The sequence below is a fragment of the Macaca fascicularis genome, chromosome 17 (assembly GCF_037993035.2).
Source record: "Macaca fascicularis isolate 582-1 chromosome 17, T2T-MFA8v1.1".
In the NCBI taxonomy this organism is placed as follows: Eukaryota; Metazoa; Chordata; class Mammalia; order Primates; family Cercopithecidae; genus Macaca; species Macaca fascicularis.
This window is the reverse complement of record NC_088391.1, coordinates 30,148,273-30,176,189: the sequence shown is the minus strand read 5'-3', so window position 1 is coordinate 30,176,189 and position 27,917 is coordinate 30,148,273. Positions and strand designations below refer to the sequence as shown.

Sequence of the window (27,917 nt, the reverse complement as noted above, 5' to 3'; positions counted from 1 at the left end):
ATGTCTGGCTATGACAGGATGCTACGGACACTGGGAGGAAATCTCATGGAGTTTATTGAAAACCTGGATGCCCTCCACAGTTACCTGGCACTCTCTTATCAGGTAAGGCCACTTGAGTCTGGTCTTGGCTGCCCAAGAGGAAGCAAATACTGTGGCAGTCCTGGGCCAGCTCCTGCCTCCCCCTACGGAGGTGCAGTTGTAGGAGAACCCTCCCACCTGCAGAATCCTTGGTACCTGGTATTGGTGGGCCCGGGAGTTCTTTTCGGAAGAGAATGAAAAAGAAACACCTGCAGGCCACTTTTATAAACTGGCTCACAAAAACCGAAGGGATGGCCTTTTCAGATAGGGTGTGGTGTTGATTTGGAAGTAAATCCTGGAGACTGATTACAATTGGAACAAAGGCTGGAAAACAGTCAGGTTTCAGTGCATTTGCAAAAGCTCTCCTAAGGTTTCCTGGCCAGGATGGAGCTGATAAATTGCATATGCAGCCAGATTCATGTTATTCATGTATCAGAAGGGAAGATTTGACAGGGCTAAGAGCCAGAATCAGAAACCATCCAACTCTAATTAACCCATGGGTGACTGACTGAGGTGTTAGGAAACTAATTTCCCTACCGGGATATGCCCTCCTGGAGTTCTTTCCTTGGGTTTCTTGTTTGTAGAGATCACTAGAAATTCAAACATCTATTTTCTCTTTTATTTTTTAGACAAGAAAAGGTGAAAGAGCATTTATATATATCATAATAATAGTTTATTACTTTAGAGAAAATAGTTTAATTTTAGGGCCTTTATACTTCACCGAGATCTTCCTTCACCATTTCTATACTGGTGTTCATATCCACCCTTTCGGGGTTGTCATGGGGACAAAATGGGATTGTGGATGTTAAAAAGCCTCAGCAACCCTTACACTCCCCATAGATGATACATGGGAAAAGTATTATTTTCTCCATTTTTCGTATAAGGAATCAGAGGCTTGGAAGCCTTAACTGACTTCAATTACGAGTCATGCATAGTTGGGCATGAATAGCCAGGCCTGTCCTATTGTTATCATGTGAACTACTCAAGGGTAGAGGGCGTGGAAAGAGCCCTGCTTATGGGGTCAGATGGGCCCACGAGGCTGTCCCACTGGCTCTACAACTTAACAGCTGTGCGATTCTGGCAAGTTAGTTGCCGTCTCTGAATCTCAATGTATTTTATTTAATAATATTTATTGGGTGACCAATATTTATTGAGTGAGAGTATGTATCAAGCACTTTTTAAGGTATTGGACACAAACAGAGACAAAAAGAAATAAGTAGGGAAAAAAAATAACCTGCCTCATAGCAATATGTGGATTACGAGAGATAAGATGTAAAAGTCTCTAGCATTGTAATCAGTCCAGAAAAATCAGCTTTCCATAAATAAACAATAACTCCATTCCTTCCCCTTTCTTTTCTCTCTGTTCAACATGGCCAGTTTAGTAACTACGATAATTTGCATGACAACTTCCTTTCAATTTCTTAGCTAAAGCACAACAATCAGGATATAAAGAAATATAGTTAGGCCCTTTTAATATTTTTTATAATACATATATTTTTTATTCTATGATCTTTCTTTCTTTGCTTTTTTATAATTTCAATTTTTTGAAAAAGACTCAGAGGGTACATACGCAGGCTTTTTACATGGGTATATGGCATGATGCTGAGGTTTGGGTATGATTCATCCTGACACCCAGGTAGTGAGCATAGTACCCAATCGACCCCCATCCCCTCCTCCCTCCTCTAGTAGTCCCCGGTGTCTGTTGTTGCCATCTCTATGTTCATGTGTATTCAATGTTTAGCTCTCACTTATAAGTGATGCTACAGAAGCAATAGAATAGAACTTCTCTGGTGGTATTTGAGGACATTTTGCATATAATGAGATAAATAAAATATTTAAATATTATAATATACAAGTTGGAAGAAGATACATGCAATGATACCTAACAGCTATATAGTGCTTTATTCTGGGCAAGGTATTATAGATTGTCTCTTCAGGCAAAAATAACAAATTAAGATAATGTTCACTTTTTTTGTGTCTGTCTAATAATTTGGCAGTGCCTTTGAGGCATACATTTCTGGTTATAACTGAGCCTTTAATCTTCTTATGCTTTAGCTAACCTTTATTGAGTGCTAATTATGAAGCAGGTGTTGGGCTAAGTAATGTGTCAACATTGACTTATCTTCCTGATGCCATTAGAGTTGGCAGTCTTATTTTTCCTATTATGCAGATGAGAAAACTGAGGTCCAGAAAGGTCAAGTAACTGTCCCCAAATCACCCAGGCATGGTGGCTGAGCTGGATCCAAACCCACACATGTCAGATATCACACGGCTTTAGGTGTACAGCCTTATTTCTGGGCTTTCTATTCTGTTCTGCAATGTTACCTAACAGCTATACAGTGCTTTATTCTGGGCAAAGTAGTATAGATTGTCTCTTTAGGAAAAATTTTTTTTATTCTGTTATTCTTTGCCCTGATTCTCCACTTTTAAAAAGCCCTATTTGAAGCAAGAAATAAAAGTATAAGAAATGAAAGTATAAAAGTACAAGAAATAACTATATTATTTAGAGATTTAGTGACATTGACCAGAAGAACTAAAAGCACAAACTTTTGGAAGTGTCTCTGGGCAGGGGCTAAGGAGTGAGGGGCATGAAACAGGATCACGTGGACTTTCTTTCAGGCCTCTGTATTCTGTTACTTTATTTTCACTATGTAGGATTTGGATATAATTTTTAAATTAACTGTTAATTTCCTATTTTATTGATGCTTTTTATATGTGCTGCCTCAACTACTCTTTACATTTTGTCAAGATGTAAACATACATACAAATAAATATATATACTTTCTCTAGGTACACACTTTTGGAATTATAAAAAAAAAATAGTATTTGAGGGCTGGGCATGGTGGCTAATGCCTGTAATCTTAGCACTTTTGGAAGCCGAGGTGGACAAGATCATTTGAGCCTAGGAGTTTGAGACCAGCCTGGGCAATGTAGCAAAGCCCCCATCTCCACAAAAAAAAAAAAAAAAAAAAAAAAAAAAAAAAAGTAGCTGGGCATGGTGGTGGCGTGCCTATAATCCCAGCTACTCAGAAGCCTGAGGTGGAAAGATCACTTGAGCCTAGGCAGCAGAGGCTGCAGTGAGCCGTGATCGTGCCACTGCATTCCAGCCTGGGCAACAGAGTGTGATCCTATCTCAAAAAAAAAAAAAAAAAAAAAAAAAAAAAAGATAAAAAAGTATTTGGGGAAAAAAAAGAAACCCATTTTAACTAACAACCTTTCACCATGGAAGACGACCAAGATCTTGGAAGGAACCCATCTCCTTCACCTATTCCCTCATGGCCAAAAGCTGTGTGTCCAGGGTACTGAACTGTCTACTAACTAGCTAGAGACTCCCCCAGGCAAAGTCTCTATTCTTCTTTCCTGGTATACATCTCATTTACTGTGAAATGATACGTACTTGAATGTCAACATTTCTGGAGAAAGGGGATCTCTTCTGATGTATCCTTGAAGGTTCTACTTTTTTTTTTTTTTTGAGATCGCTCTGTCTGTCACCCAGGCTGGAGTGCAGTGGCGCCATCTCGGCTCACGGCAACCTCCGCCTCCTGGGTTCAAGCGATTCTCCTGCCTCAGCCTCCCGAGTAGCTGGGACTACAGGCATGTGCCACAATGCCCGGCTAATTTTTTCATATTTTTAGTAGACGGGGTTTCACCGTGTTAGCCAGGATGGTCTCGATCTCCTGACCTCGTGATCTGCCTGCCTCGGCCTCTCCGAGACTGGGATTACAGGCACGAGCCCACCGCGCCCGGCGGAAGGTTCTACTTTCTAAATGTTCAAATTGACATCACAGATGACATTATCCTTTCAGAACAAGAAATGCTTTAATTCTACTTGCAAATTCTCTGATTCCCTGATGTGTTGGAAAGTGAAGATGCCCATGGTCACTTGGTCACAGGCCAAGTGTGGTGGAAACTCACTAAGGCTTCCTGTTACCAGCAGACAGCTGCTTTTGGAATATGGGTGGAAACAGCATGGCACGGTGCAAAGGCTCATTTGGGAATCAAATGTTGTTCTACCATTAACCTAGGTTTACCTTCCCTGAGCCTCAGTTTCTTCCTCTTAACATGGAACTACTACTTGCCATATAGGGTTGTTTAAAGTATAGTAGGTATAGTATAAAATTCCTGACATACAGGAGCAGAAACAGTGGGAATTTTTATGTGATTGGAGAGAGGGTTCGGATATAGTGCCGTAGGATGTAATGGATAAATACTATTGTTTCACAAAGCCTCAAAAGCGTAATTTACACAATTTGTGTCCACTGGGGAAAATGTGTGTCTTTTAATTAGGAGATGCATGCACCATCGTTTCGTGTGGAGAGAGGAGCAGATGGGAACATGTTTCTCCATTACTACTCAGATAGAAGTGGTCTGTGCCATATTGTACCAGGTATGGAAATGGCTTAGCTGACTGCAGAGCTATGGAGCTTCTGAAGTGAGGAGAGTTTCCCCACAGATTCTCCAGGATGGCTAATAGCCGGCTACGGGTAAGAAGTTAAAACTCTCTTAGAATGTGTGACTTCATATCATCTTGACCACTGCTCCCAAAGTCCTTGAGCTTTTAAAATGTTTCCAAAATTCCACAAAAATGAATAATTTGTATTTTTCTTTCAACATTTTAAATTATACAGGTTTTTACATAGCTGTGATAATTCTGCATATATTATTTTGTATCAACTCTTTATTTGCATTTAGCATTGTAGAAAAAGCATGTTTCCACATAATCTTTAAAACCACATATTAAATGGCTGAATGATATTCCATATTGTAATTATCTGAACTAATCTCCTATTATTAAATTTTCCATTGATACTAATCTTTTGCTTTTGTAAACAATGCTATCATGAACATCTTCATGCATGCTTTCCATATATATATATATATATGTGTGTGTGTGTTTTTTTTTTGAGATGGAGTCTTGCTCTGTCCCCCCAGGCTGGAGTGTAGTGGAGTGATCTCGGTTCACTGCAAGCTCCACCTCCTGGGTTCACACCATTCTCCTGCCTCAGCCTCCCGAGTAGCTGGGACTACAGGCACCCGCCACCGTGCCTGGCTGATTTTTTGTATTTTTAGTAGAGATGGGGTTTCGCTGTATTAGCCAGGATGGTCTCGATCCCCTGACCTCATGATCCACCCGCCTCGGCCTCCCAAAGTGCTGGGATTACAAGCATGAGCCACCGTGCCCGGCGCTTTCCCTGTATTTTGTATATAACCCTGGGATAGTGCCCAGAGGAACACTTTTAAAAACTTGATCCTTAAATCTTTTACAACTGAATTTTGCTTACATTATCTCTAGGTTTATTTGATTGTTTAATGAGTTAAATGCCTACCTGAAATAACAAACAAATGAATAGATGCCAAACTAGAAATTAAAGTGGCATGGATATATTTGGTATCCAAACATGTATAACTTCAGTCTCTGCATATTTTTATTTAATTGGTTGTTGCTGATGTCTGATTTAAAGCAGGGCCTGGGCTTGGTGAACTTCAGAATATTCATCAGAAGTTTTACAATTTGATTATTTTATGATTTTTGCTGATAAAATTGCCTTCGGCCATCCCTCAACAATAGGTGTCCTTCTGCTGCAGGTATCATTGAGGCTGTGGCCAAAGACTTCTTTGACATTGAGGTAACCATGGACATTCTTGACATGAATGAAGAAGTGTAGAGGACAGGGAAGAAGGAGCATGTTGTGTTTCTGAAGGCTTACAGGAAGAAGAGAAAGGCAAAGTCAAAAAGGCTACAGGACAGTCAGGGCATCGAGAGAGACCAAGAGGTACTGGGTTTGCTATGCCTTTAGAAAGAACAGTTGCACTTAAGTAGAGCTATCAGTCTTGGAAAAATCTATGCAAACAACAGAATCAACTGGACCTTTGAATTTTTTGTTTTTGTTTTTTACATTTTCCTTTAAGTTCTGGGTTACATGTTTTGAACGTGCAGGTTTATTACATAGGTATGTATGTGTCATGATGGTTTGCTGCACCTATCAACCCGTCATCTAGGTTTTAAGCCCCACATGCATTAGGTATTTGTCCTAATGCTCTCCCTCTCCTTGTCCCCCATCCTCTGACAGGCCTCAATGTGTGATTCTCCTCTCCCTGTGTCCATGTGTTCTCATTGTTCAACTCCCACTTATGAGTGTCTACAGCTATACCACCCTGAACATGACTGATCTTGGAAGCTAAGCAAGGTTGGTCCTGGTTAGTGCTTGGATGGGAGACTGACTGGACCTTCTAATAGTGGAATTAGGGCAGAGCTTCTCAATTTTGACACAACTGACATTTTGAACCAGATAATTCTTTGGTGTTGATGGTGTGTCTTTTACATTATAGTGTCCTTAGCAGCATCCCTGGTCTTTTCCTACTAGGAGAACCTCATCCCTTCATTTGTGGCACACACACAAAAAAAAGACAGAAAGAAAGAAAAAGAAACGTCTGCTGGCATTGCCAAGTGTCCGCATAGTGGGGGTAATGGATAAAATCACTCCCAGTTGAGGATTGCTGGGTTAAGGTTAAGTGGATATATACTGGGAAGCATTCTGGAATGTACCTGAGCCTGGAAAATTGTTCACCTATAAGAATAACCATATGAAGGATTTGAAATTTGAACTTGATGGCTTTTTTTTCAATCCTCCTCAAATAAATTGATCTTTCCAGTCTTCAGAGCCCACTTCTGCAGCTGGAACCATTCATAGGTCCTGAGTCAACTCAAGACCCTGTACTTGGCCACCTCAGTTGCACCTGGTAGGGTGACCATTACATTACATTAGGTGAATAATGTACTGTTCACCTAACGTACATTAGGTGAACAGCTCTCCATGACCATAGCTTGTGAAAATACTCAGATTAGGATTAGTCTGTGATTCCTTAGAGTATTTTCAAAGTCCACCTCAGAGTCTGTTCACTGCAGAATCTTCAACCACAGGAAGAAATGTTCGTGCATGATTTTCTTGCCAGACAGCATCTTAGTTCCGTCTTGAGATTTTCTAAAAAGTTGTGGCTTTCTTTGATAGAGAAACAGTATGAGGACTAATTTGATTTTAAAATATCGGAAACGCTAAAATCTTGGTAGAATTGATCTTGTAAGCCCTCATGCTGTTCCTCTGGCCATGGCACAGTTCCTTAGTTAAAGGTGGACCCCATCACAGCAAATGGGGTTTGTGCTTCTCCAGTCATGTGACCTGGTGCCTATCTCCCTGCCATCTGCAGGCCCTCCAGGCAGCTTTCCTCAGGATGAAGGAGAAATATTTGAATGTTTCTGCTTGTCCTGTGAAAAAACACCACTGGGATGTTGTGAGAAGCATAGTCATGTTTGGAAAAGGTAAGCGAGTGGTTCTCCCAAGCTCAGCTCTGAGATCAGAAAGACTGCCTGATTCTCAGGAGTAGCTGCCAGTGTACACTGACGGGGCCAAGCCCTCTGTGATTATCATGGCACTAGTTTCCGCAACACTTGGATTTGGCGGCCATGGTTTTTAACTTTAAAATGCCAGACTCTAATTGTCCTTCCATTGCCTCTCATTATTTGTGCTGGGTCACATGGAGACATCGTCTCTCCTGTCCTAAGAAAAAGTTTTTGGAGACACAATTGGAATCACTCCCAACAGGTGATAGATGGAGAGAAGGAAGATGAGCACTGATGTGCCATCAGGAACAATGAATTTTCCACAGCTCCTCTTCTGCAGTCACGCCTTCTCCATTTGGACACATTTCGGGACTGGAGATCTGTGGATAACAACCCTAGTCACCCAGCAAGGCCACTAGATCAAGAGCCAAGAAAGCAAGTTTCTGGCTCTGTGCCTAAGGAGCTGTGTGACCCTGGACAAGAGTCTCCATCTTCTCATTTGCAAAATGCAGGCATTAGGCTTGCTAAGGTAGCCCCGTGGGCACTGAGCCGGTCTAACGATTAGCACCTAACGCCTGAGTCTGAATAAGGGCTCTGATCCACTGGGAGAAGGGAGTTAGGGTGCTCTCTGTCACAGCTCAATGGGCCAGGTGACACGCATCTGGGAGAAGGTCTGCAGGGCTCAAAGGGCTGCATTTTGCGTCCTTCAAGCCATGGCAAGTGAGTCAAACATGCAATTGACATCCTTTGTCTAGGAGATTTTCATATCAAAAAGGCTCCATTTCGAATCTCTACCCCCTGCCAAATAGGACTGTTGGTTAAATTTTCACGTGCCACCCAAAACTGTCAGTCTAAAAAGCTCCATGGCAAATGTCCCTGATGCTGGGCCCGGAGCACACGCTCTGCTCTGCTGGCTCATTGTCTGGCTGTCACCATTTCAATGCCGACTCTGTGTTCATGGCGAGACGTACTCAATTGGCCCAGAAACTCTTCAGCGGCAGGCAGAAACTTGGCAGGGGGCAGAAGGGCTTCTCAACCTGGTAGCAAGTTTTCTGTTTGTTTTAATTTGGAAGAAGAATTGCCGTGGCCATCTGGAGATGCTGAGGGAGCCCATGCAAAAGAAGTAGGATTGCACTTTGCTTGTGAAACACTTAAGATACTATCCCTATCCTGAGCTCTGCTCTGTGCAAGGGTGGCGGCAGGAGCTGCTTCTCATCAGCACTTTCTCTATGTCCAGGGCATCTCGTGAATGCCTTTGAGCCCATTTATCCTGAGAGACTCTGGATTGAAGAGAAGACATTCTGCAATGCTTTTCCTTTCCACATTGTATTTGATGAATCAGTAAGAGACTCTTCCCTAAATAGTTTGGGACTGGGGCGAAGCCAGGGAAGTGAGCATGATTTATAGTCCTTCATGAACAGTGGAGATTTTCAAGTCCCTGAGAAATCCCCAGGACTTGGGAGACTAGGCTCTACCCTGGCAGGACTATTGATTTCCTTTTCGTATTGTGGTATCCTCCAGAATCCAGAATGCAGGAGCTTCTTGATAGGGGAGAAAGGGAGGTTTGAACTAGTAAAAGCATGGGAAAGTTTACCATTAGAAAAAAGGGGAAAAGGAAGTGACACTAAAATTCACTACATAAACAGACAGCAGAACACAATCAGTAGCAATGATAGGGTGGAATTCTACCCGTGAATTCTTCCCATCCTTGTGGCCACCAGGTATGTCTCCATCCCACCCAGCTTCACATTCTGCATCTTGAACATGGGGAAAGGGTCATGCCAACTCAAGCCACTGCTCTGTGAGAGTTGTGAGCATAACTATTTAAGTTTGATTGTTAATCCATTTCCATGGATAAAATATATGTCAACTGAATTGATTAGGAACTCATTAAAAGGACACCTATTTTACTTCCTCCTTCTGTGTGTTCACTGGTGATAGCAGTGAAAGGCATCTCCCCACCTCCCTGATGAATTTCTTCATCCAGACCTGGGTAATAGATCCAATGGTATAGAATTTGCTAGTTTCTTCATTAGCAAATGATAGAGAGAGAGAGAGAGAGAGAGAGAGAGAGTTGTCTCAGAGCCAGGGAGGAACTATTAGCCCAATAGAGAGCTGTAACCTCATTTCTCTTTAGTCAGAAATAAGCCTCTGAGCACTCTCATACTATTCTTTTCTCTTTCAGACATTAGCACAGATTTGATTGTTTCAAAAAAAATTATTACTTCCATGATGTTGATTCCATTACTGACCCCCTTTCCCGACAGTGAGCCACAGAACATGGCTAGAATGTTATTTCCAAGGGGAAGTTTATGGGGAGGGGGGTCGCCTTCTATTCCTGTCTTATATCTGTCTTCTGTGGATAGCTACAGGTAAAGCAAGCTGGAGTGATCATTCAGAAGTTACGTGCCAGGACTCCAAACCCAGAAGATTCAACTGGATGAGTATTTCTCCATCATTCATCCTCAAGTTACCTTCAACATTTTCAGCATCTGCAAATTTGTCAACAGTCAATTTGTCCTGAAGACACGAAGAGAAATGATGCCTGTAGCATGGTAAAGTCAGACCACACTCAAATTTCGAGGTAATCACTCACTCCTTTCCTGTTGCTCCCTGCCTGTTTGAGAGATTGATCAGAAAGGGAAGACGCAAAGTTTTCCAATTTCCTAAAAAGTGGGATAGGGGCTACGTTGAGAACACATTTTCTTTTTTCTGACCTTTCCACTTGACTTGATCTGTAAAGAATGTATTTTATTTCCTCAACCATCTCTGGTTTAGACGTAAACTATATATGTAATATAGTTACACACATAATTATAAAATTATATACATTACGTAATTACAAAATTCTGATGTTACCAAAATTTTCAGAATGCATGAGGTATTACTGGTACTAAATTAATGTCTGTATTTTATGTAGTAACATGATCATCTAATTCACTGTTAGTAGGGCACACATTTTGTTTTTAATTGAGCAAAATTTACATAACAAAATTTACCATTTTAATAATTTTTAAATGTACAATTCATTGATATTAAGCACATTCACATGTTGTACTACCTTCACTACCATCTATCTCCAGAACTTTTTTCATATTGTGCAAAACTGAAACTCTACCTATTAAGCAATAACTCATTTGTCCTTCCTCAGTTCCCTGGCAACCAGCATTCTACCTTCTGTTCCTATGAATTTGACAAGTCTAGATACCTCATATAAGTGGAATAATACAGTACCTGTCCTTTTGTGACTGGCCTATTTCAATTAGCATAATGTCTTTAAAGTTCATCCATAATGTAGCATGTGTCCGAACTTCCTGCCTTTTTAAGGCTGAATAATATTCCATTGTATGAATATACAACATTTTCTGTATCCATTCACCCATCAATGGACACTTGGGTTTCTTCCACAACTTTGCTATTGTGAATAATATTACTACTATAAGGGTGGGTGTGTGAATGTCTCTTTGAGTCCCTGCCATCATTTATTTGGAATATATATCCAAAAGTGGCATTGCTGGATTTTGTGGTAATTCTATTTTTAATTTATTAAAATTAGGAACTTCCATACTGATTTTCATAGTGGCTGCTCTATGTTACATTCCCATCAAAATGGATGAGTGTTCCAATTTCTCCACATCCTCATGAACACTTATTGTCTGCTTTTTAAAAAATAGTAGCCATCTTAATGGGTGTGAAGTGGTATCTCATTGTGCTTTCGATTTGCATTTCTCTAATGATTATTGATATTGGGCATCTTTAATGGCCATTTCTACTTATTCTTCAGAAAAATGTCTATTCAAGTCTTCTGTCCATTTTTAATTGGGTTGTTTGCTTTTGCGGTTGAGTTGTAGGAATTTCTTATACATTCTGAATATTAACCTCTTATCAGATATATAATCTGCAAATATATTCTGTGTGTTACCTTTTCACTGTTGGTTGTGTCCTTTGATGCACAAAAGATTTTAATTTTGGTGAAATCCAATTTATCTATTTTCTCTTTTGTTGCCAGTGATTTTGATGTCATATCCAAGAAATTGTTGCCAAATCTGATGTTATGAAACTTTTCTTCTATGTTTTCTTTTAAGAGTTTTATAGTTTTAGCTCTTACATTTAGGTCTTTGATTCATTTTGAGCAAATTTTTGTATATGCCATGAAAGGGCACACATTTTGAGCTATCTTTCTATTAGAGGGATGATTAGGTATTCCAGGGATAAGCACAGGCAGAGCTGGGGGGATGTCTGACGGGAGAATGACATGTTCTGGGAGCCTGAGTGAGATGTAGAGTGGAGTGATGGGAGAGGAGGCTGGCAAGATGAGGACTTGAACTCTATCCTGCAGCTGGAAACATGTTGAAGTGTCTGCCATTATCAGATTTGATTTTAGAATGATCACTCTGGAGGTGTGTGAAGGATGGGTCAGAGTGTAGAGAAAATGGATCCTGGGAGGCCAGACAGAGGCTGCTTCTGGAGTGCAGGAAAGAAGCTCTAAAGTGCTGAACTCCGGCAGTGGCACTGGGGTGGCAGTTGGAGGATAGACTCATGAGATAATTAAGACAGGACTTGGTGACCTGATGTGAGGGGTGGAAGAGAATCGTTGGGATAATTATTAGCTTCCTTGCTTGGGTAACTGGGTGATGAAGGTGCAATTAACTGAAAAAAAGACACGATATAATGTCTTGAGGCAGGGATTTTTGTCAGTTTGAGTTACTGCTGTATTCCCAATGCTTAAAACGGTATGCCTGGCTCATCGTAGGGACTAACTACATATGTAATGAAAGAACTAATAGAAAGAGAAGATTTGTGGAGGGGACTGAAGATGAGTTCAGTTCAGATATCCATGAACAAGACACCTGATAGCGAGAACAGAAGAAAAATAAAAACACTGTTCATGGAGTTATTAATTGTCACAATCATCCTAGAGGGTATTTTGGCAATATGTATCAAAAGCCTTAAAAATGAGCATGTTCTTTGTCTAAGTAACCCGTGTCTAAGAATACATCTTTTAACAAACTAACTAGCCATGATTATACACAAAGACTGCCTCAAGCTTATTCATCACAATGTTGTTTATACAATGATAAGCTAGATATAATATAATCAATACTAACTTATTATTTAATAGTATGAGCAAGGTAACCAGCAAAAATTAAGATGCATATCTATATTTAATACTATGAAAGAATATGTTATATATTTTAAGTGAAAAATTCAGATTATGAAAAGAAGATGCCATGTACATCTTTTTTGTAAAACAAAGATGTACTACAAAATATTAACAGTAATTATCCATGTGGTGTGATTGTGGGTGATTTTTACTATTTTCTTTCGCTTTTTTTTGTTTTCTGCAATGAATGTGTACTGCTTTTACAATAACAACAAACATATCTATTTTTAAAGAAATACACATATTGAGTTCAGGAAGCAAGGTTTCTCTGGAAATTCAGGTTCAGTCAGCATGGTGTAGGATGCAGCTGTGTGATGCTAAACGAGAATACCAAGACAGAACCCTCAGGAACACTAGCGTTTAAGGAATGAGATTAAAATAATGTAAATAAAATTCAAAGAATTAGGGGACATCTCAGAGAGAAAGCAGTGCAGAGAAGTCCTAGGAAGTGAGATTTCAGGAAGGAGGGTCTGGTTAACATCATCAAACAGCAGAAGGGCTGAGTAAAGAAAAATCCAAGAAACTTGTGTTGGTATCAGTAGCATGGAGGCCCTTGATAGATGGGAGCCACTTCAATGGAGGCAATGGACAGAGCTGCTGGGGAAAGAGGGGAGATGAATAAGGTCTCATGGACTTTGGGTAAAAGAGAAGGAGCGTGACTGTGCAGTGACTAGAAGCACACAGTGTGGGAGATGATTGGTTGTCCAGCGAGCTCGTCTCAGCCCCTACTGGTGACATACAATATTGTTGCATTTCTCTCCATGATGGCAAGGCCAGATGATCTGGATGGAGTCCATGCAGTGCATGGTGTACCTGTGCTCTCTGAAGCTCCGCAGCCTGTACGAGCTGGAAGACTCAATATGCATCTTTCTGACATCGACCCGATGACACCACCAGGGATCTCATCCTCCTGAACCAGCAGCGGCTGGCTAAGATAGAGTTGTCCAACCAGCTGGAAATGAAGAAGAAGGAAGAGCTACGGGTCCTCTCCAAGCATTTGGCCACTGAAAAGAACAAAACAGAGACCTTGCTTTATGCCATGCTGCCCAAACATGTGGCCAACCAGTTGAGGGAGGGCAAAAAGGTGTCTGCAGGTAAGGCACCCTCTCCTGCACGGGGACCTCTGAGCAGAAGGTGGTATGTCTTAGTGGTCAAGGCCACAGGTTTTGAAGCCAGACAGAAGTGGTTTTGAATTCTGGTTCTGTCACTTGTAAGTGACATGATCTTGGGATAATTACTCCACCTGTATATTCTCAGCTTTGTTCTCTCTACATTGATAATAATAAAAATAATACAGGAGTAAAACATGAATTATATAAAAATGGTTGCCAACTATACATTAGGTTCTCTAAGAATGCAAGGATGTACCCTGAGACTGGCCTCATTACTCAGTGACAATGAGTAGGGTTCTTAACTGTAACTAAAAATAATACACTCGCACACCGGTTAAATCACAGCGTTCCTCTGAGGATCATTCTGGGACAGTATACTATTTATGGAGGCAGGGATGCCGTGTTTACCCTGAACTCACTTTCCATTTGTCACGGGACTGTGTTCATTCACCAGACATGCCTGGTGAACTTACTCTGTGCTAGGGTGCTGTTCCAGATCTGGGGCCACAGAGGAGTTTACAGACTTGTGAGTTTGATAGATATATGCAGAATAAATTAATGGATGTAGAAATGACCAATGGAAAAGAAATTAATCTGCATTAAGGAGAAATTATTGTGCCAGGATCCGTGTTAGACATTTTACATGTGCTGTTTCATTAAATTTTCTCAACATTTCTATGAGGGAGGTATTGCCCATGCCATAATGCTGAGCAAATTGACATTCAGCACAGCTGATAAGTGAAAGAGCTGGAAAGTAACTGTGTTAAGGCCATCTAACTTCAAAATCCATACTCTTTCCATCACATAAGGTGCTATGGCAACACAGGGACAAGGAAATTAATAATAAAGAGATGTCAGGAGAGAAAGAGATAGGGTGGCCAGTTGGGGTTGTGGAGGTACCTCTCAAAAGTGTGTGACACTTGAGTTGGGCCTTGAGGCTGAATTTCAGCAAGCAAAGAGGAAAAAGGCATTTCCGGAGAATGGGCTACTAAGAGCAAAGGTGCAAATAAATACCATGGGGCATGTTCCCAGAGCATGGGGTATGTGGAAAAGTGGGGTCTGGTGAGGCTGAGTGGGTAGGGTGAGGTTCAGGTGATGCAGTGATTAATCTGGACTGTTAAGGAAAAGGAAATTGTCTTTTATTTTGTAGGCAGTGAGAATTCATTGAAGTTTCTTCTCTTATTATGGAAGTGACATGATGAGTTTTATAAATTCAATTTGGGCTGCAGTGTAGTGAATGCGTGAGGTGGGGCTGAAAGCCCGTAAGGGTGCAGCTGATTGATGGTAGAGGCCTGAACTAGGGCAGCCTGAGGAAGAATCAGCAGGATTTCCCCACTGACCAGATGGGGAAGGTAAGACAGAGGGGGCAGGCATGGGTCTGAGGCTTCTTGCATGGAAAAATGGGATGATTTATCGTAAGGCAGGGCCAGAAAGAAGAGCAGGGTTGGGGGAGAATGATAAGGTCTATTTTAGAACCACTGAGCTGGAGATGTCTGTGGGATACTCCACATAGGATGATCAGAGGTAGGAATCTTAGTGAGAGCTCAAGGGAACATTGTGGCATGGAGCTATACATCTGGGAGTTATTGCAATGTGGGCGGGGTTAATCATAGACTCTGTGAATGGTGGATAAGATCACCTAGAGGACAGGAAGTGAGAAGACAGTGGAGTATTACTGTTCAGGGAACATCTAGTACTTAAGAAGGTTGAGAAGCCAAGGAAAGATATAAAACAAGGAGATCAGAAAGCTAGGAGGAATATGAAGAGAGGATGATAGGCCAGAAGCCAAGGAGAAGAGAAAGTTCCACGAAGAGGGAATTACAACTAGAGGCTTAACTAACAAAGTAGGCACCCGGCTGTGTTCAAGGAGTCATTGATTCACCCACTTAATATTTATTGAGCATCTACTATGTGCCAGGCCCTGCTTTAGGAGCTTGGGATACAGCAGAGATCTAAACTGACCATCTTCCATCTCATGGAGCTTTGTATTCTAATGCAGAGGTAGACAAAAACCAAATAAACCATTCCATACAAAATATCGGGCCAGGCGCAGTGGTTCACGCCTGTAATCCCAGCACTTTGGGAGGCTGGGCTGGCGGATTGCCTCAGCTGAGGAGTTTGAGACCAAGCTGGGAAACATGGTGAAATCCTGTCTCTACTAAAAATACAAAAAATTAGCCGGGCATGGCAGTGTGTGCCTGTAGGACAGCCCAGCTACTTGGGAGGCTGAGGCAGGAGATTTGCTTGAACCTAAGAGGCAGAGGTTGCAGTGAGCCGAGATCGTGCCACTGCACTCTAGCCTGGATGACAGAGCGAGACTCTGTCTCAAATATATATATATATATATATATACATACACACACACACACACACACACATATACACACACATATATATACATAACGTCACATGTGTATGGAGTGGGTGGAAGGCAATCAAGCTAAGAGGATAGCCAGTCTAGGGGCTATTTTATACAGGGTGGTCAAGAGAATTCTCACTGAGTTGGTTACATTTGAAATGTGAGTAACAGGCCCTGTAGATATTTGAGAAAACTGTCAGGCAGAGGAAACACCTCTTTTTTTAGGTGTAGAAGCCCGAAGGCAGGAGGCACTTGGCATGTTGGAGAAGCCCCATGAGGCCAGTGTGGTCAGAGTGGAGGGAGCCGGAAGGACATAGGGTCAGAGAGGAGGCAGGGACAGAGGTGGGGTGTCTCCTCTGTAGGCCATGGTCAGGCCTGGGTTGCATTGGGTTGCACTCTCAGTGTGATGGAATCATGAAAGATTGGAGATTGAAGAATGAGAGATCTGACTTAAACAGGGCATCTGGTTGCTATGTGGAAGTTAGCATGAATGGGGGCCAAGGTGGAATCAGGGGCATGACTCACAAACAAGTGTTAAGGACAAGGTAGCTTCCCTGCCATACAAAGACGGGGAGCTACCACTTCACAGTGACCAGTCTCTGTCGGCCCTGTCCCCATGTCTCCTGTAGCTCAGGCTCTGCTTGGTCCACTTACTAGGGACCCTTTCTGTCCTCCCACAGCACTGGTTGCATCTTACTAGAAGCATTTGTTCACTTTTCTGTCTCCTTCATTCGACTGCGGGCTCCTTGGGGGCGAGGGCCTGGTCTGCTTGCCCCCTGTGATATGATTCTCCTAGTGTGACTAGCTTGCAGCGAGCACTCAGTAAACGTTTGCTGAGTGATGCTGAATGGGAAATGGTGTCTGGCTCCTTTTCCCACAAGCCACAGGCAGGTTTGATTCTCAAAGGGCCTCTGAATCCAGAATTCATGAACTTCTTAGTCTATCTCCTTGGTTCTCACTGATACCTGGTTTCTGTTGTAGGAGAATTTAAAAGCTGCACGATTCTTTTCAGCGATGTGGTGACATTTACTGACATCCGTGCTGCCTGTGAACCTATACACATAGTGAGCATGCTGAACTCCATGTACTCCAAGTTTGACAGATTAACCAGTGTGCACGCAGTCTATAAAGTAAGCGTCTGTGCAGTGTGGGGTGTTACACAGTGTGCTCACGCAGGGCAAGTGCTTGATTCTAAGTCTTCCTTTGCCTCTGTCTTCACTGGTCTGGGGTTTGGTGTGGATGAGTGTGGGCTCAGAATAAGAGCTGAAAGGGAATGGGAAGTATTTTAGGAATTCTAGTTTTTAGGAATTCTTTTTACAATACTCAGTGCTAAGATGGCACTCTGGTGCCCTTGAAGGGCAAACACTGTTGCCCTAGAGCATCGTTCTCCTACTCCTAAATTCAGCAGAAAGTCGAATCCAAACAATGTGTTATCTCATATATAGCATCACATGACTACCCCAGGACCTTCCTCTTCTCTGGAATTTGTTTCCACCCAAAGCAGAAAGGCCTTTTGGCTCTTTTATGGTTGTTTCCTGAGTCCTTTTCCTTCTCACTTCCTCCCTCATGCTCCTCATACCCTTAGCAAAGAATCAATCACCAGCTTTAATATAGTCCCTTTGTCAATATATGCAAAATGAAAAAAAGCATAGCGACGTGTTTAGTGCATGAAGGAAACCCTCTGAATACCTATTTTTTTTTTCCTGACAGGTAGAAACAATAGGAGATGCATATATGGTGGTAGAAGGAGTACCAGTGCCTACTGGAAGCCATGCTCAAAGAGTGGCTAATTTTGCCTTGGGGATGAGAATTTCTGCAAAGGAAGTGATGAATCCTGTTACTGGAGAACCCATCCAGGTAGAGGGTGACTGAGTACTTGGTTTAATGCCAAACATCTCACACACAAAAGTAAACTTCTGCTTATGTGCTTAGGTGATTACTGGGTAAGTTGCTGTCATTAAAATGGGTAATGTATCCTAGTCCTTTTCTTCTCTTGCATATGTTCCTAATAGAGATATTCCTAAGGCTACTATAGTCTCAACTTTTCTCGAATTTCAGAGGAGGCTGTAGTGCTCAAGGTTTTCCTACAATTGACTGTAAGCTTCCTTTGTCAGTAATTTAGGACAGTGCTGAGCAGTTCTTCCTATTTATCTAGCAGGGCTCAATCCATCTTAAAACCCAGCTCATTTATAATTCCTGCTTTTTTGTTCAAGCATTTCAACAAGTGGTTCAGGTTTACTGAGCAGCCAACTTTTCCTGCTTATGAAATTGTGTCTCCAACATGCCATCTGACAGGTTCAGAACTCAGACTGAGGTGTGAAGCTGCCTGCAGTCAGCAGGCCAGGCACCGTGATGCCATAAGATATTCAGAATGGCTTTCCTTCCACCACGTGGCCACTAGCGAGACATCTGCTCGCCTTTCTCACAGAAAAGTATGTTTCCAAGTCTGGAAGTTTGTTCACACTCTAAAAGTTGAACAGTTTTGGAGATGAAAAACGAATGTCCTCCTCCGCTGGCTCAGCAGATCCTAATGCTCCTGGGATGGCTGAGAGTGGCGTCCGTCTGCCTTTGATTTCTAGATCCTTCTCTTGCTAATATCAGAAATTCAAAATAAACGAGTCAATTCAAAATAAAGCCAATTATAAGATGGACTATGATTTTTCCACATTATAACCTTTTTACAGGAGAGTCTGAAAATGTGCTGCACTTACTCTGACCAGTGCAGTGCAGCTCATGGCTACAGCATTGAGCAGTGCAGCTCATGGCTACAGCATTCATTGTAGTCTTCTAAGTAGAAGCTGGCCTTAGATAGTCACAAGAACAAGACAGCTGCCATAATGACTCATTGTAAACACTGTGTGCATCAGTGGAATAAAAATCCAATGTAATAAATAAAAAATCAGGATGGGAGGTAATGAGGGAAGAGATATAAGAACATTAGATAAGAGATAAATGTTTCAGTTAAGGGACCCTTGTATAAGTCACTGGTGAAAAAATAAAAATAAAAATGGAAAGTGTAGTGTGTGTGTGTGCGTGTGTGCGTACGTGCGCGTGTGTGCGTGTGCGTGTGTGCATGCGCGTGTGTGTGTGCGTGTGTGCATGCGCGTGTGTGCGTGCACGTGTGTGCGTGTGTGAGTGTGTGCGCACGTGTGTGTGTGTGTGTATGTGTGTATGAAAGGGGCATAGCACTAGAGATGAAAATAATGCTATACCAATAAGAATGAAATAGACAGTGAATTCTGGGAAACACTCAAGGTGGATTTACCAAGAAAAAAACAGGAAAAGGTAAGAATATGGACATAATTAGGAGCATCATTAAATATCTACCAGAAAGAGCATATCATATGGGTTTATCCGAGGATGTAGGTGAAAGAACTGGAAACACTTTCTCTCTTAACAGAATTGTGCTGCCATTTCTACATTTTAAAAATTATTTTGCACTGAGATATCCTATTATTTTATTCATATAGCTTTAATATACATTTACTGAGATCTGTCCATGTATGAGACAGTATTACTAGGTGCCTTGAAGGGTTCAGAGAATCCTCTTTTTCTGGAGGAAGTTATAATTTTATTTCAAGGAGAAGAAAATCTAGCAAGTAAAAACAACAAGCAATCTGATTAGGATGTAGACAGCTGCAAGAGACTGTTGCTCCCATGCTAGTAGTTTTTAATTTTTAATTTTAATTTTTATTCCCCACCAGAAAGCAAAGGAATCAAAGTAAACTAAATTCCAGGTAGTAACAAACCCTTTCAAAGAGAAGACCCTCATAATTGCATTCAATCCTGGCAGGGCAGCAGAAGAAGTAATCTTGCAGAGGTGAGGGTAGGGATAAGCCCGTCTAAATTTTAGTGGGTTTTTAATGGTCACAGGGCTGAAACAACAGGTTACAATGCCAGAGAGCAGAAGACACAGAGTCTGGACCCATCTACCAACTCTTCCTCATAGGCCAAGTGTGGCGGGTTAGTCAGCCAAAGACTAGGACAGGAGAGGAGAGCTGAGAGAACTCCCGAGTCCCTGAGGTGTTTGGGGCCTTTCCCAAATGCAAAACGGTGGCCCATTAAAGGCTAATGTTAGAGTAAGATAACCAAGAGAAATCCAACTGAAGTACTCTTCATCTTCACCAAGTACACTACAATGACCTTTTGAAGTCTGAGGGCAAGGAGGAATGGCAGAGAAAATTTTCCCAAAGTGCAGAGAGCCAGGGTGGGACTGAAGAGCAAAGAGACTTCTGAAAATCTCACTGATGGACTGTACTGCAGAAGGAGATCTCCTACAACTCCAAAAGCTGGTGGATGGGCTGTACAGCACTCAAGGTCCTCAGAGCCTTGCTGGTGCTCAGATTCTAAGCTCTGCTGTACTGAAAGTTCTGATTCAGCCTTCATAATATTTGAAACCTGTGGTGCATGGAATCTACCATTATTTCCAGAAAAGCCCTGACCCAACTCAAATATGGATTAGATTACTCCCCATTCCAGCAGCCTAATTCTGAAGGGATGTAACATTTTCTGGGGGATAAATGTTATCTACTTCAGTCTCTACTGTATTTTCACCCACAGTATGGATCATTCAATTAAATAATGAAAAATATGAGATGCAAGAAGAATCAAGAAAATGGTAATATAGTGGATAGCCAATAGAGAAAATAGTCAATAGAAGCAGGTCCAAAAATAGCCTAGATGTTGGAATTATCAGATAGAATCTTTAAAATAAGTCTGATAAATATTTTAAAGAGTCTAGAAGAGGCAAAACAAGTGTGAAGATATGGGAAATACATACATACTGTCTATATTTATATCTGTATCTATATCTAATAGAAAACTATCATCTCAGAAATCAGAAATAAAGAATTAATTTTATGGGCTTAACAAAGACTAGACACAATAGAGAAAAAAATCAGGGAATTTGAAGACAGAGAAATAGAAATCATCCTAACTGAAATTCAAAGAAGAAAACAGAGTGAAAAAGAGGAACAAGACTCTATATCTGTAGGACAATATCAAATGGACTCCTATATACGTAACTGAAATGCTAGAATGAGAACAGAGTGAGAATGGGTAAGAAGAAATATTTGAAGAGATAATAGTTAAGAATTTTTCAACATGAAGGATGTCAATGCACATATCCAGAGCTCAGCAAACCCAAGCAGAATAAATACAAAGACAACTGCTTCTAGTTAAAGTATACCAAAAACCCTACCCAGTGCACTAAGGCAAGAAGAAGAAATATAAGGCATTAAGTTTGGAAATGAATGAAGAAATAAAATTATCATTATTCACAGAACAAATAATGGTGCACCTAGAAAATCTTATACAAATTACAGGAAACTACAAGGTCTAATAAATGAGTTTAGCAAGGTCGTAGCATAAATACAGGAAAATTATTTAAATTTTTATATGCTAAGGACAAAAAAATTGAAAAATGAAATAAAAAGAAAATAAAATTATTTAAATTTCTAGGAATAAATCTAACAGATATACATGACCTCTATGCTTAAAACTACAAGATATTGCTTAGGGAAATTAAAGAAGACCTAATTAAATGGAGACATACACCATATTCATTGGAAAACTCAATATATTTAAGCTGTCTGTTTTCTCCAAATTGATGTATAGATTCAGCAGAATACCAAACAAAATCCCTGCAAGCTTCTTAGAAAATAGTCATAGGTTAATTTAAAAATTGATATGGAAGTGTAAAGAACCTAGACTAACCCGAACAATCTTAGAAAATAACAAAATTGGGGGATGTACACAACTAATTTTAAGACTTATTCTAAAGCAACAGTAAAAAAATACAGAGTTAGATTGGGAGAAGAGCAGAAAAAGAGACCACTGGAACAGCACAGAGTGTTCAGACATAGACTCAAGTTTAGTCCATTGATAAAAATCAAGTCATCAAACAATTGAGTGGGGAAGGCAACCTGTTTTTAAAAAAATGATTCTGGTACCACTGAATATCATATGGAAAGAAAAAATGTACCTCACTTCTACCTCACCCCATATACAAAAAGATCTTTTGATATGTATCACAAATCTAAACATAAAATCTAGAATCATAAAGCCTCTTGATGGAAATAAAGAATAGCATCATGACTTTGGGGCAAATGATTTTTTTTTTTTTTTTTTTAGATAGGACACAGAAAGCACTCACCATGAAGGGGGAAAAATGATAAATTTCATTGTTACAGGCTGAATTGTGTCCTACCCAAAATTCTTATTTTGAAACTCTAGTACTCAGTACCTCAGAACATGATTGTCTTTGGAGCTAGGGCCTTTACTGAGTAAAATGAGGCCTTAAGAGTGAGCACTCATGCAATGTGCCTGATGTCCGTATAAAAAGATGAAATTTGGATATAAAGAGACACCAAGAATGCATGTGCACAGAGGAAGGACCATGTGAGGACACAGCAAAAAGGAGGACAATCTACAAGCCAAGCAGAGAGGCCTCAGGAGAAACCAACCCTGCCCACAGCTTGATCTTGGCCTTCCATGCTCCAGAATTGTGAGAAATAATTTCCATGGTTTAAGCTACACAATCTATGGTATTTTGCTATGGCAGCCTAAGCGGATGAATACATTCATCAAAATTAAAAAATTCTGCTTATTCAAGAAAATAAATACACAAACCCACAGACTGATAAAAATATTTGTAATACATACATATATGTATACAACTCATACACATTAACAATAAAAGACACACAGCTCAATTTTTATAACAGGCAAAAAATTGGACAGACTTTTTACAAAAGAAAATATGTGAAAGGCCAGTGTGTGTGTGACAATGTGCTTAACATCATTAGTCACCAATTTAACGCAAATTAAAACCACAGTGAGATATCATTTCACACCCTCGAGAAGACCAAACGATGGTGAAAATGGGAGCATCTGAAAGTGTTGCGTCGCTGATAGAAATGTAAAACAGTAAAACAACTTTGGAGAATTGCTGGGTAGTTTTTTTGTTTGTTTAGTTAAAAAATAAAATTAAAATATGTATCTACCTTGTGACTCAGAAATTCCACTTCTAGGTATTTACTTAAGAGAAAGGAAAACGTGTCTACAAAAATATCTGTACAGAAATGCTTATAGCAGCCTTAATTTTAATAGATTCAAACTGAAAAATAATCTAAATGCTCATGAAAAGGAGACTGGATAATGAATGTGGTGTATTCTTACAACAGAATACTATTCAGTGATAAAAATAATGAACTACTGATATGTAAGACAATATAGATGAATCTCAAAACATTATGTTGAGTAAATGAAACCAGATAAAAAGCAGTTTATACTATATGATTGTACATATGTGATGTTCTAGAACAGGCAAATCATTCTTTGGTAAAATAAACACAAAAGGCCGGGTGCAGTGGCTCATGCCTATTATCCCGGCACTTTGGGAGGCTGAGGCAGGTGGATCACCTGAGTTCAGGAGTTCGAGACCAGTCTGGCCAGCTGGCCAACATGGTGAAACCCCATCTCTAATAAAAACACAAAAATTAGCTGGGCGTGGTGGCGGGCGCCTGTAATCTCAGCTACTCTGGAGGCTGAGGCAGGAGAATTGCTTGAACCTGGGAGGCGGAGTTTGCAGTGAGCTGAGATCGCACCACTGCACTCCAGCCTGGGCAACAAGAGTGAAACTCCATCTCAAAAAAAAAAAAAAAAAAAAAAAAAAGAAATGAGAATGTAGTCATCTCTGCTGAAGAAGATGGGGAGAGAGCTTAACTAGAAGGTGCACAAGATAATTTTGCGAGGTAATGGAACTAGTTTACATTTTATTTTGGCTGGTGGTTACAGGGATATAAGCACTTGTCAAAACTCAGGGAGCTAAACACTTTACTATCTGTTTTTGAAAAATTTTATGTAAATTGTATCTCAACTTACAAATCAAAGCAAGAGTATTAGATGGTCTCTTTTCAGTGATGCTCTCTCTGTACAGATCAGAGTGGGGATCCACACTGGATCAGTCTTAGCAGGTGTTGTAGGAGACAAGATGCCACAGTACTGCTTGTTTGGTGACACTGTGAACACAGCTTCTAGGATGGAAAGTCATGGGCTTCCCAACAAAGTGCACCTCAGCCCCACAGCCTACAGGTAGCCTTCCATTTATTCATGCCTTCCTTTGTCCCTCCCTCTTTCCAGAACTTATAGAGTGCCTAGCAGCCATGGGACGGGGTAGTGGAGGAAACTCGTGCTTTTTCTTCCATGTCTCAATGGCTTTCAGAAGATATTGTGGCAGACAATAAATTTTGTTGCGCTTCTAACTGTAACACAGTTTGTACTCTCAAGGAGCATGTAGTTTAGTTCAGAGAACAGCAAATTATTACCCCACAGACCAAATCTAGTCTGCTGCTCATTTTTGTAAATAAAGTTTTCTTGGAACACAGCCATGCGCTTTCATTTACATATTGTCTATGGCTGATGTCATGCTACAAAGGCAGAGTTGAATCACTGCAACAGAGACCATATGATGTACAAAGTCTAAAATATTTACTCTCTGGTCTTTTATATAAAAAGGGTGCTGACCTTTGGTCTAGCAGAAGAAAAAAGAAAAGTTGCAGTTAATTATTTTTAAAGTGAGAGGAGTACAATGATAAATATGTGCATAAAACTATACAGTTTCTTGAGCACTTACAATAGGCCACATTCTATTCTAAATTCTTTCATATGTTAATTCATTTACAGTTGCAACAGCTCTGTGAAGATACATTATTATTATGTACATGAAAGAAAAGGCACAAAAAGGTTAATCATTTGCCTCAGGACCAGGTAGGCTAGGAAGGAGAATAGCCTACATGCAGCCCACGAAGTCAGGGTTCACAGTCCTCCCTTTAACTGCTGCACTCTTATCCCCAAGGGAGTCACAGAGGGTGCCATGAGAGCCCAGACAAAGGTGCTTTACCCAGTAATATAAAAGGACTTCGGGAAGGAGATTCCTGAGCTGAATCTTGAAAAAGGAGTTCCAGAGTAAAATTTAGCCAAAATTGGGGTATTGGAAGTAAAAAGCAGGTACAGGCTCACATGTAGAAGAGGTGCAGAGAACTATAAACACCTGAGCTTTTCTGTATTGGAAAATATGAGACAGGAGTGATGAGAGCTGCACATGCCTTGCTGAAGGGCAAGGGCCCTATGCCATAGGTGAGGAAAAGCCCCCAAGGAGTGTGAGGTTGAAGACAGTGACAGGGTCAGGGTCCTATTTGACACTGACCACTCTAGAGACCCTGAAAGGACATATTTGAGGACCAAAAAATGAGATAGATGAGACCTGTTAGGAGTTTGATCTGAATCAGAACATTAGTGGTAGGAATATGGGGGAAAATAAAACCAGCTAAACTAGTTAGAAATGGGGGAGGAGAAGAAGGGAGGAGCCCGGGTCTCCATTCTGGGTGACTAGGGCTTGAATGGTGGCCCCGCCATCTGCAATGGGACAAATGAGAAGTATCCCAGATCACAGGGGCAGACAATGAGTTCAGGTCGGACACATTGGGTTCAAAGGAACTGTGGAACACTCAGCTAGAGGTACCACAAAATGGATGGATGAAGTTTGGAGTTGAGTTGTTCAAGATCCAGACTTGGAGTAAGCAACATATAGGTGGTAATTAAAGTCATGAGAGTTGATGGGATCAACCCAGGGAAGGATGCAGTATGCAAAGAACAGTGAGAAAAGAAAGGAATCCTGTGCAGAACCAACATTTAAGTGGCATAGAAGGAAGACGAGCCCAGGGAAGAGACAGGAGAACAAATAGTCAGAAAGGACCAGGAGAGTTCAGGGTGAGAAGCACTCTTGTGGATGACTGTAGGAAGGAGGAATTGAACAAAAATGTCAATTGTAGTAATAAGGACGGAAAAATACTCACTAGAGGTTTTCGGATTCTCAAAAGTCTTTGTAGTAGAATGGTGGGATAGACATTGGGCTGAAGAATAAAAAGAAGAGAAAATTTTATGGGATTAAAGCAGGTGAGAGGCTGTTTGTTTGCTTCTGTTTAGGATGGAAGAGACATAAGCACACTGAAAAGCAGAAGGAGAAAGGCAAATGGAGTGGGAGCTGAAGATAAGGGTGGGGTGGCCAATGGAGCAAGGCCCAGAGGTGGTGGGAAGGGGGCATGTGTGAGGAGCCCCTGGACAAGAAAGATACCTCATCCTCAGAGATTGGGGGACAGGATGGTGTGGTCATGGGGTGAGAAGTCACAGGCTCTCACTTGTAATTAATGTAATTTTCTAGATGAATCAGGGCATAAAGCAGCATAAAAGTGAGGGGAGCAGATGCCAAATGGAGGCACATGAGGAGTGTGGTGAAGGTCTGAACTCTCTACCAACCTGGCCAAGGACAAGGGAAGTCTCGATGGACTGCCGAGGCAGGTGGTCATGAATTTGAATCCTCGTTGGTTTGAGTGGTTCTTTGGCTTTTCTCCAACATCACTTGGTGGCCAATAAATAAATAAACAGGAAAACATTTTGTAATTACTCTGTAGCTCTGTCTGTTTTCATGGTCCCTACCCTATAGTCCTCCTCTTCAGTTCCTCTACAGACAGAAATTATGGTGGAGAAAGCTTGGGTAGTTAGGATGAGCATAGTAGCAAGCGTGGGGCATATGGTGCACTTGGGGAAGATGGAAAGAAGAGTACTGATACCCAAGAGCCTTACGTGGCAGAACCATGAAAGGTGGTGTCCACACGGGCACTGACAGCATGGTGTGTAGAAACGTGAGAGATGCCCAGATGAGGGGTGAGCTGGAGGGAGGAAAATTGGTGGCAGGGTTTGGGAGGGTTCTGGTGGGTCCCTGTGCTCTCTTTTGGCCTGTGGCATCCTGTTCAGAATATCTCATCCTCACTTTCCCCACGGCCTCTGTCCCATTTCAGCAGGCTGATGTCTGGGATCCTCCCTCCTCTGCTGTTGTGTGTCCTGTGTCCTGGACTTTTCCTCTTGAGTAGCCCTTTGCATTGTAGCCAACTCTTAGTAGCCCTTTGCATTGTAGCCAACTCTTAGTCTGTAAAGATTGTTACAGACCCACAATCTTTGATGTCTGATGCATTTTTTTTTCTCTCTGTGCAGTGCCTTAAAAAATCAAGGGTTTGAAATCATTGAGAGGGGTGAAATCGAAGTGAAAGGTAAAGGGAAAATGACCACATACTTTTTGATCCAGAACTTGAATGCCACAGAGGACGAGATCATGGGGAGATCTAAAACCCCACTTGATCACAAGGGTAAGCAAAAAAGAGAAGCTTTGCCATTAGTGTTGAGTAGTTTTTCCACTAACCACCTCAGATATGTTTAGTATCTGCAGGGTCAACACAGATGGTGTCCCTGCCCACCACCAAGCTCCAAGACTCAGTTCAACCATCTTGCCCTGAACACTCTTCTCTTGTATCCTGGTTATGATGATGTTCTTTGAGCTGGGCCGATAAATCCAGCTGAAGAGTTCTACACACATTTGTCTTAAGGTTCTTCTCTGGGCGTTTCCCATGCAGCTCTCTGGTAGCTGGGGAATGATTTGTGAGTGCATCCTCTGCTCCCCAGCCTCAGAGGCTCCAGCACAGGCTGGAACATTTTGCCTTTCACATTTTGTTCTAGCTTCCAAAACTGGGATGAGGGACAGCATTTGTGACTCACCCAGCTCCAGGAATGACAAGAGGGTGGCAGTTTAGGGTAAAACAACCCAGTGCTAAGCTGGACCAGGGATTACTGTGTGGCTCATGGTACCCCCCAAAAGAAGCTGGAATCCAATGGCGAGGTCTCCATCAGCTGCAAGGCTGATCAATCCCACACACTCAGGGTCCCTTAGCTACAGCCTGGCTGAGACGGAAGTGCTGACCTGAAGGGGAAACCCGGTAGCAGGAGGCAAGCCTTTCTGAACCTCCAAGAAGG

General features: G+C 41.4%; 1 protein-coding gene across 1 annotated transcript; it reads left to right on the top strand.

The window, feature by feature from the left end:
- LOC102120445 (guanylate cyclase soluble subunit beta-2-like) lies at positions 1-27,431 on the top strand. The gene is given in 15 exon segments (XM_045377368.2): positions 1-102; positions 4,366-4,465; positions 5,665-5,852; positions 7,285-7,396; positions 8,655-8,758; positions 9,784-9,819; positions 9,821-10,001; positions 13,354-13,431; positions 13,434-13,457; positions 13,460-13,675; positions 17,034-17,182; positions 17,763-17,909; positions 23,992-24,146; positions 27,105-27,256; positions 27,337-27,431. Coding segments are annotated over 15 exon segments (1,839 nt in total).
- The last annotated feature ends 486 nt before the right edge of the window (positions 27,432-27,917 follow it).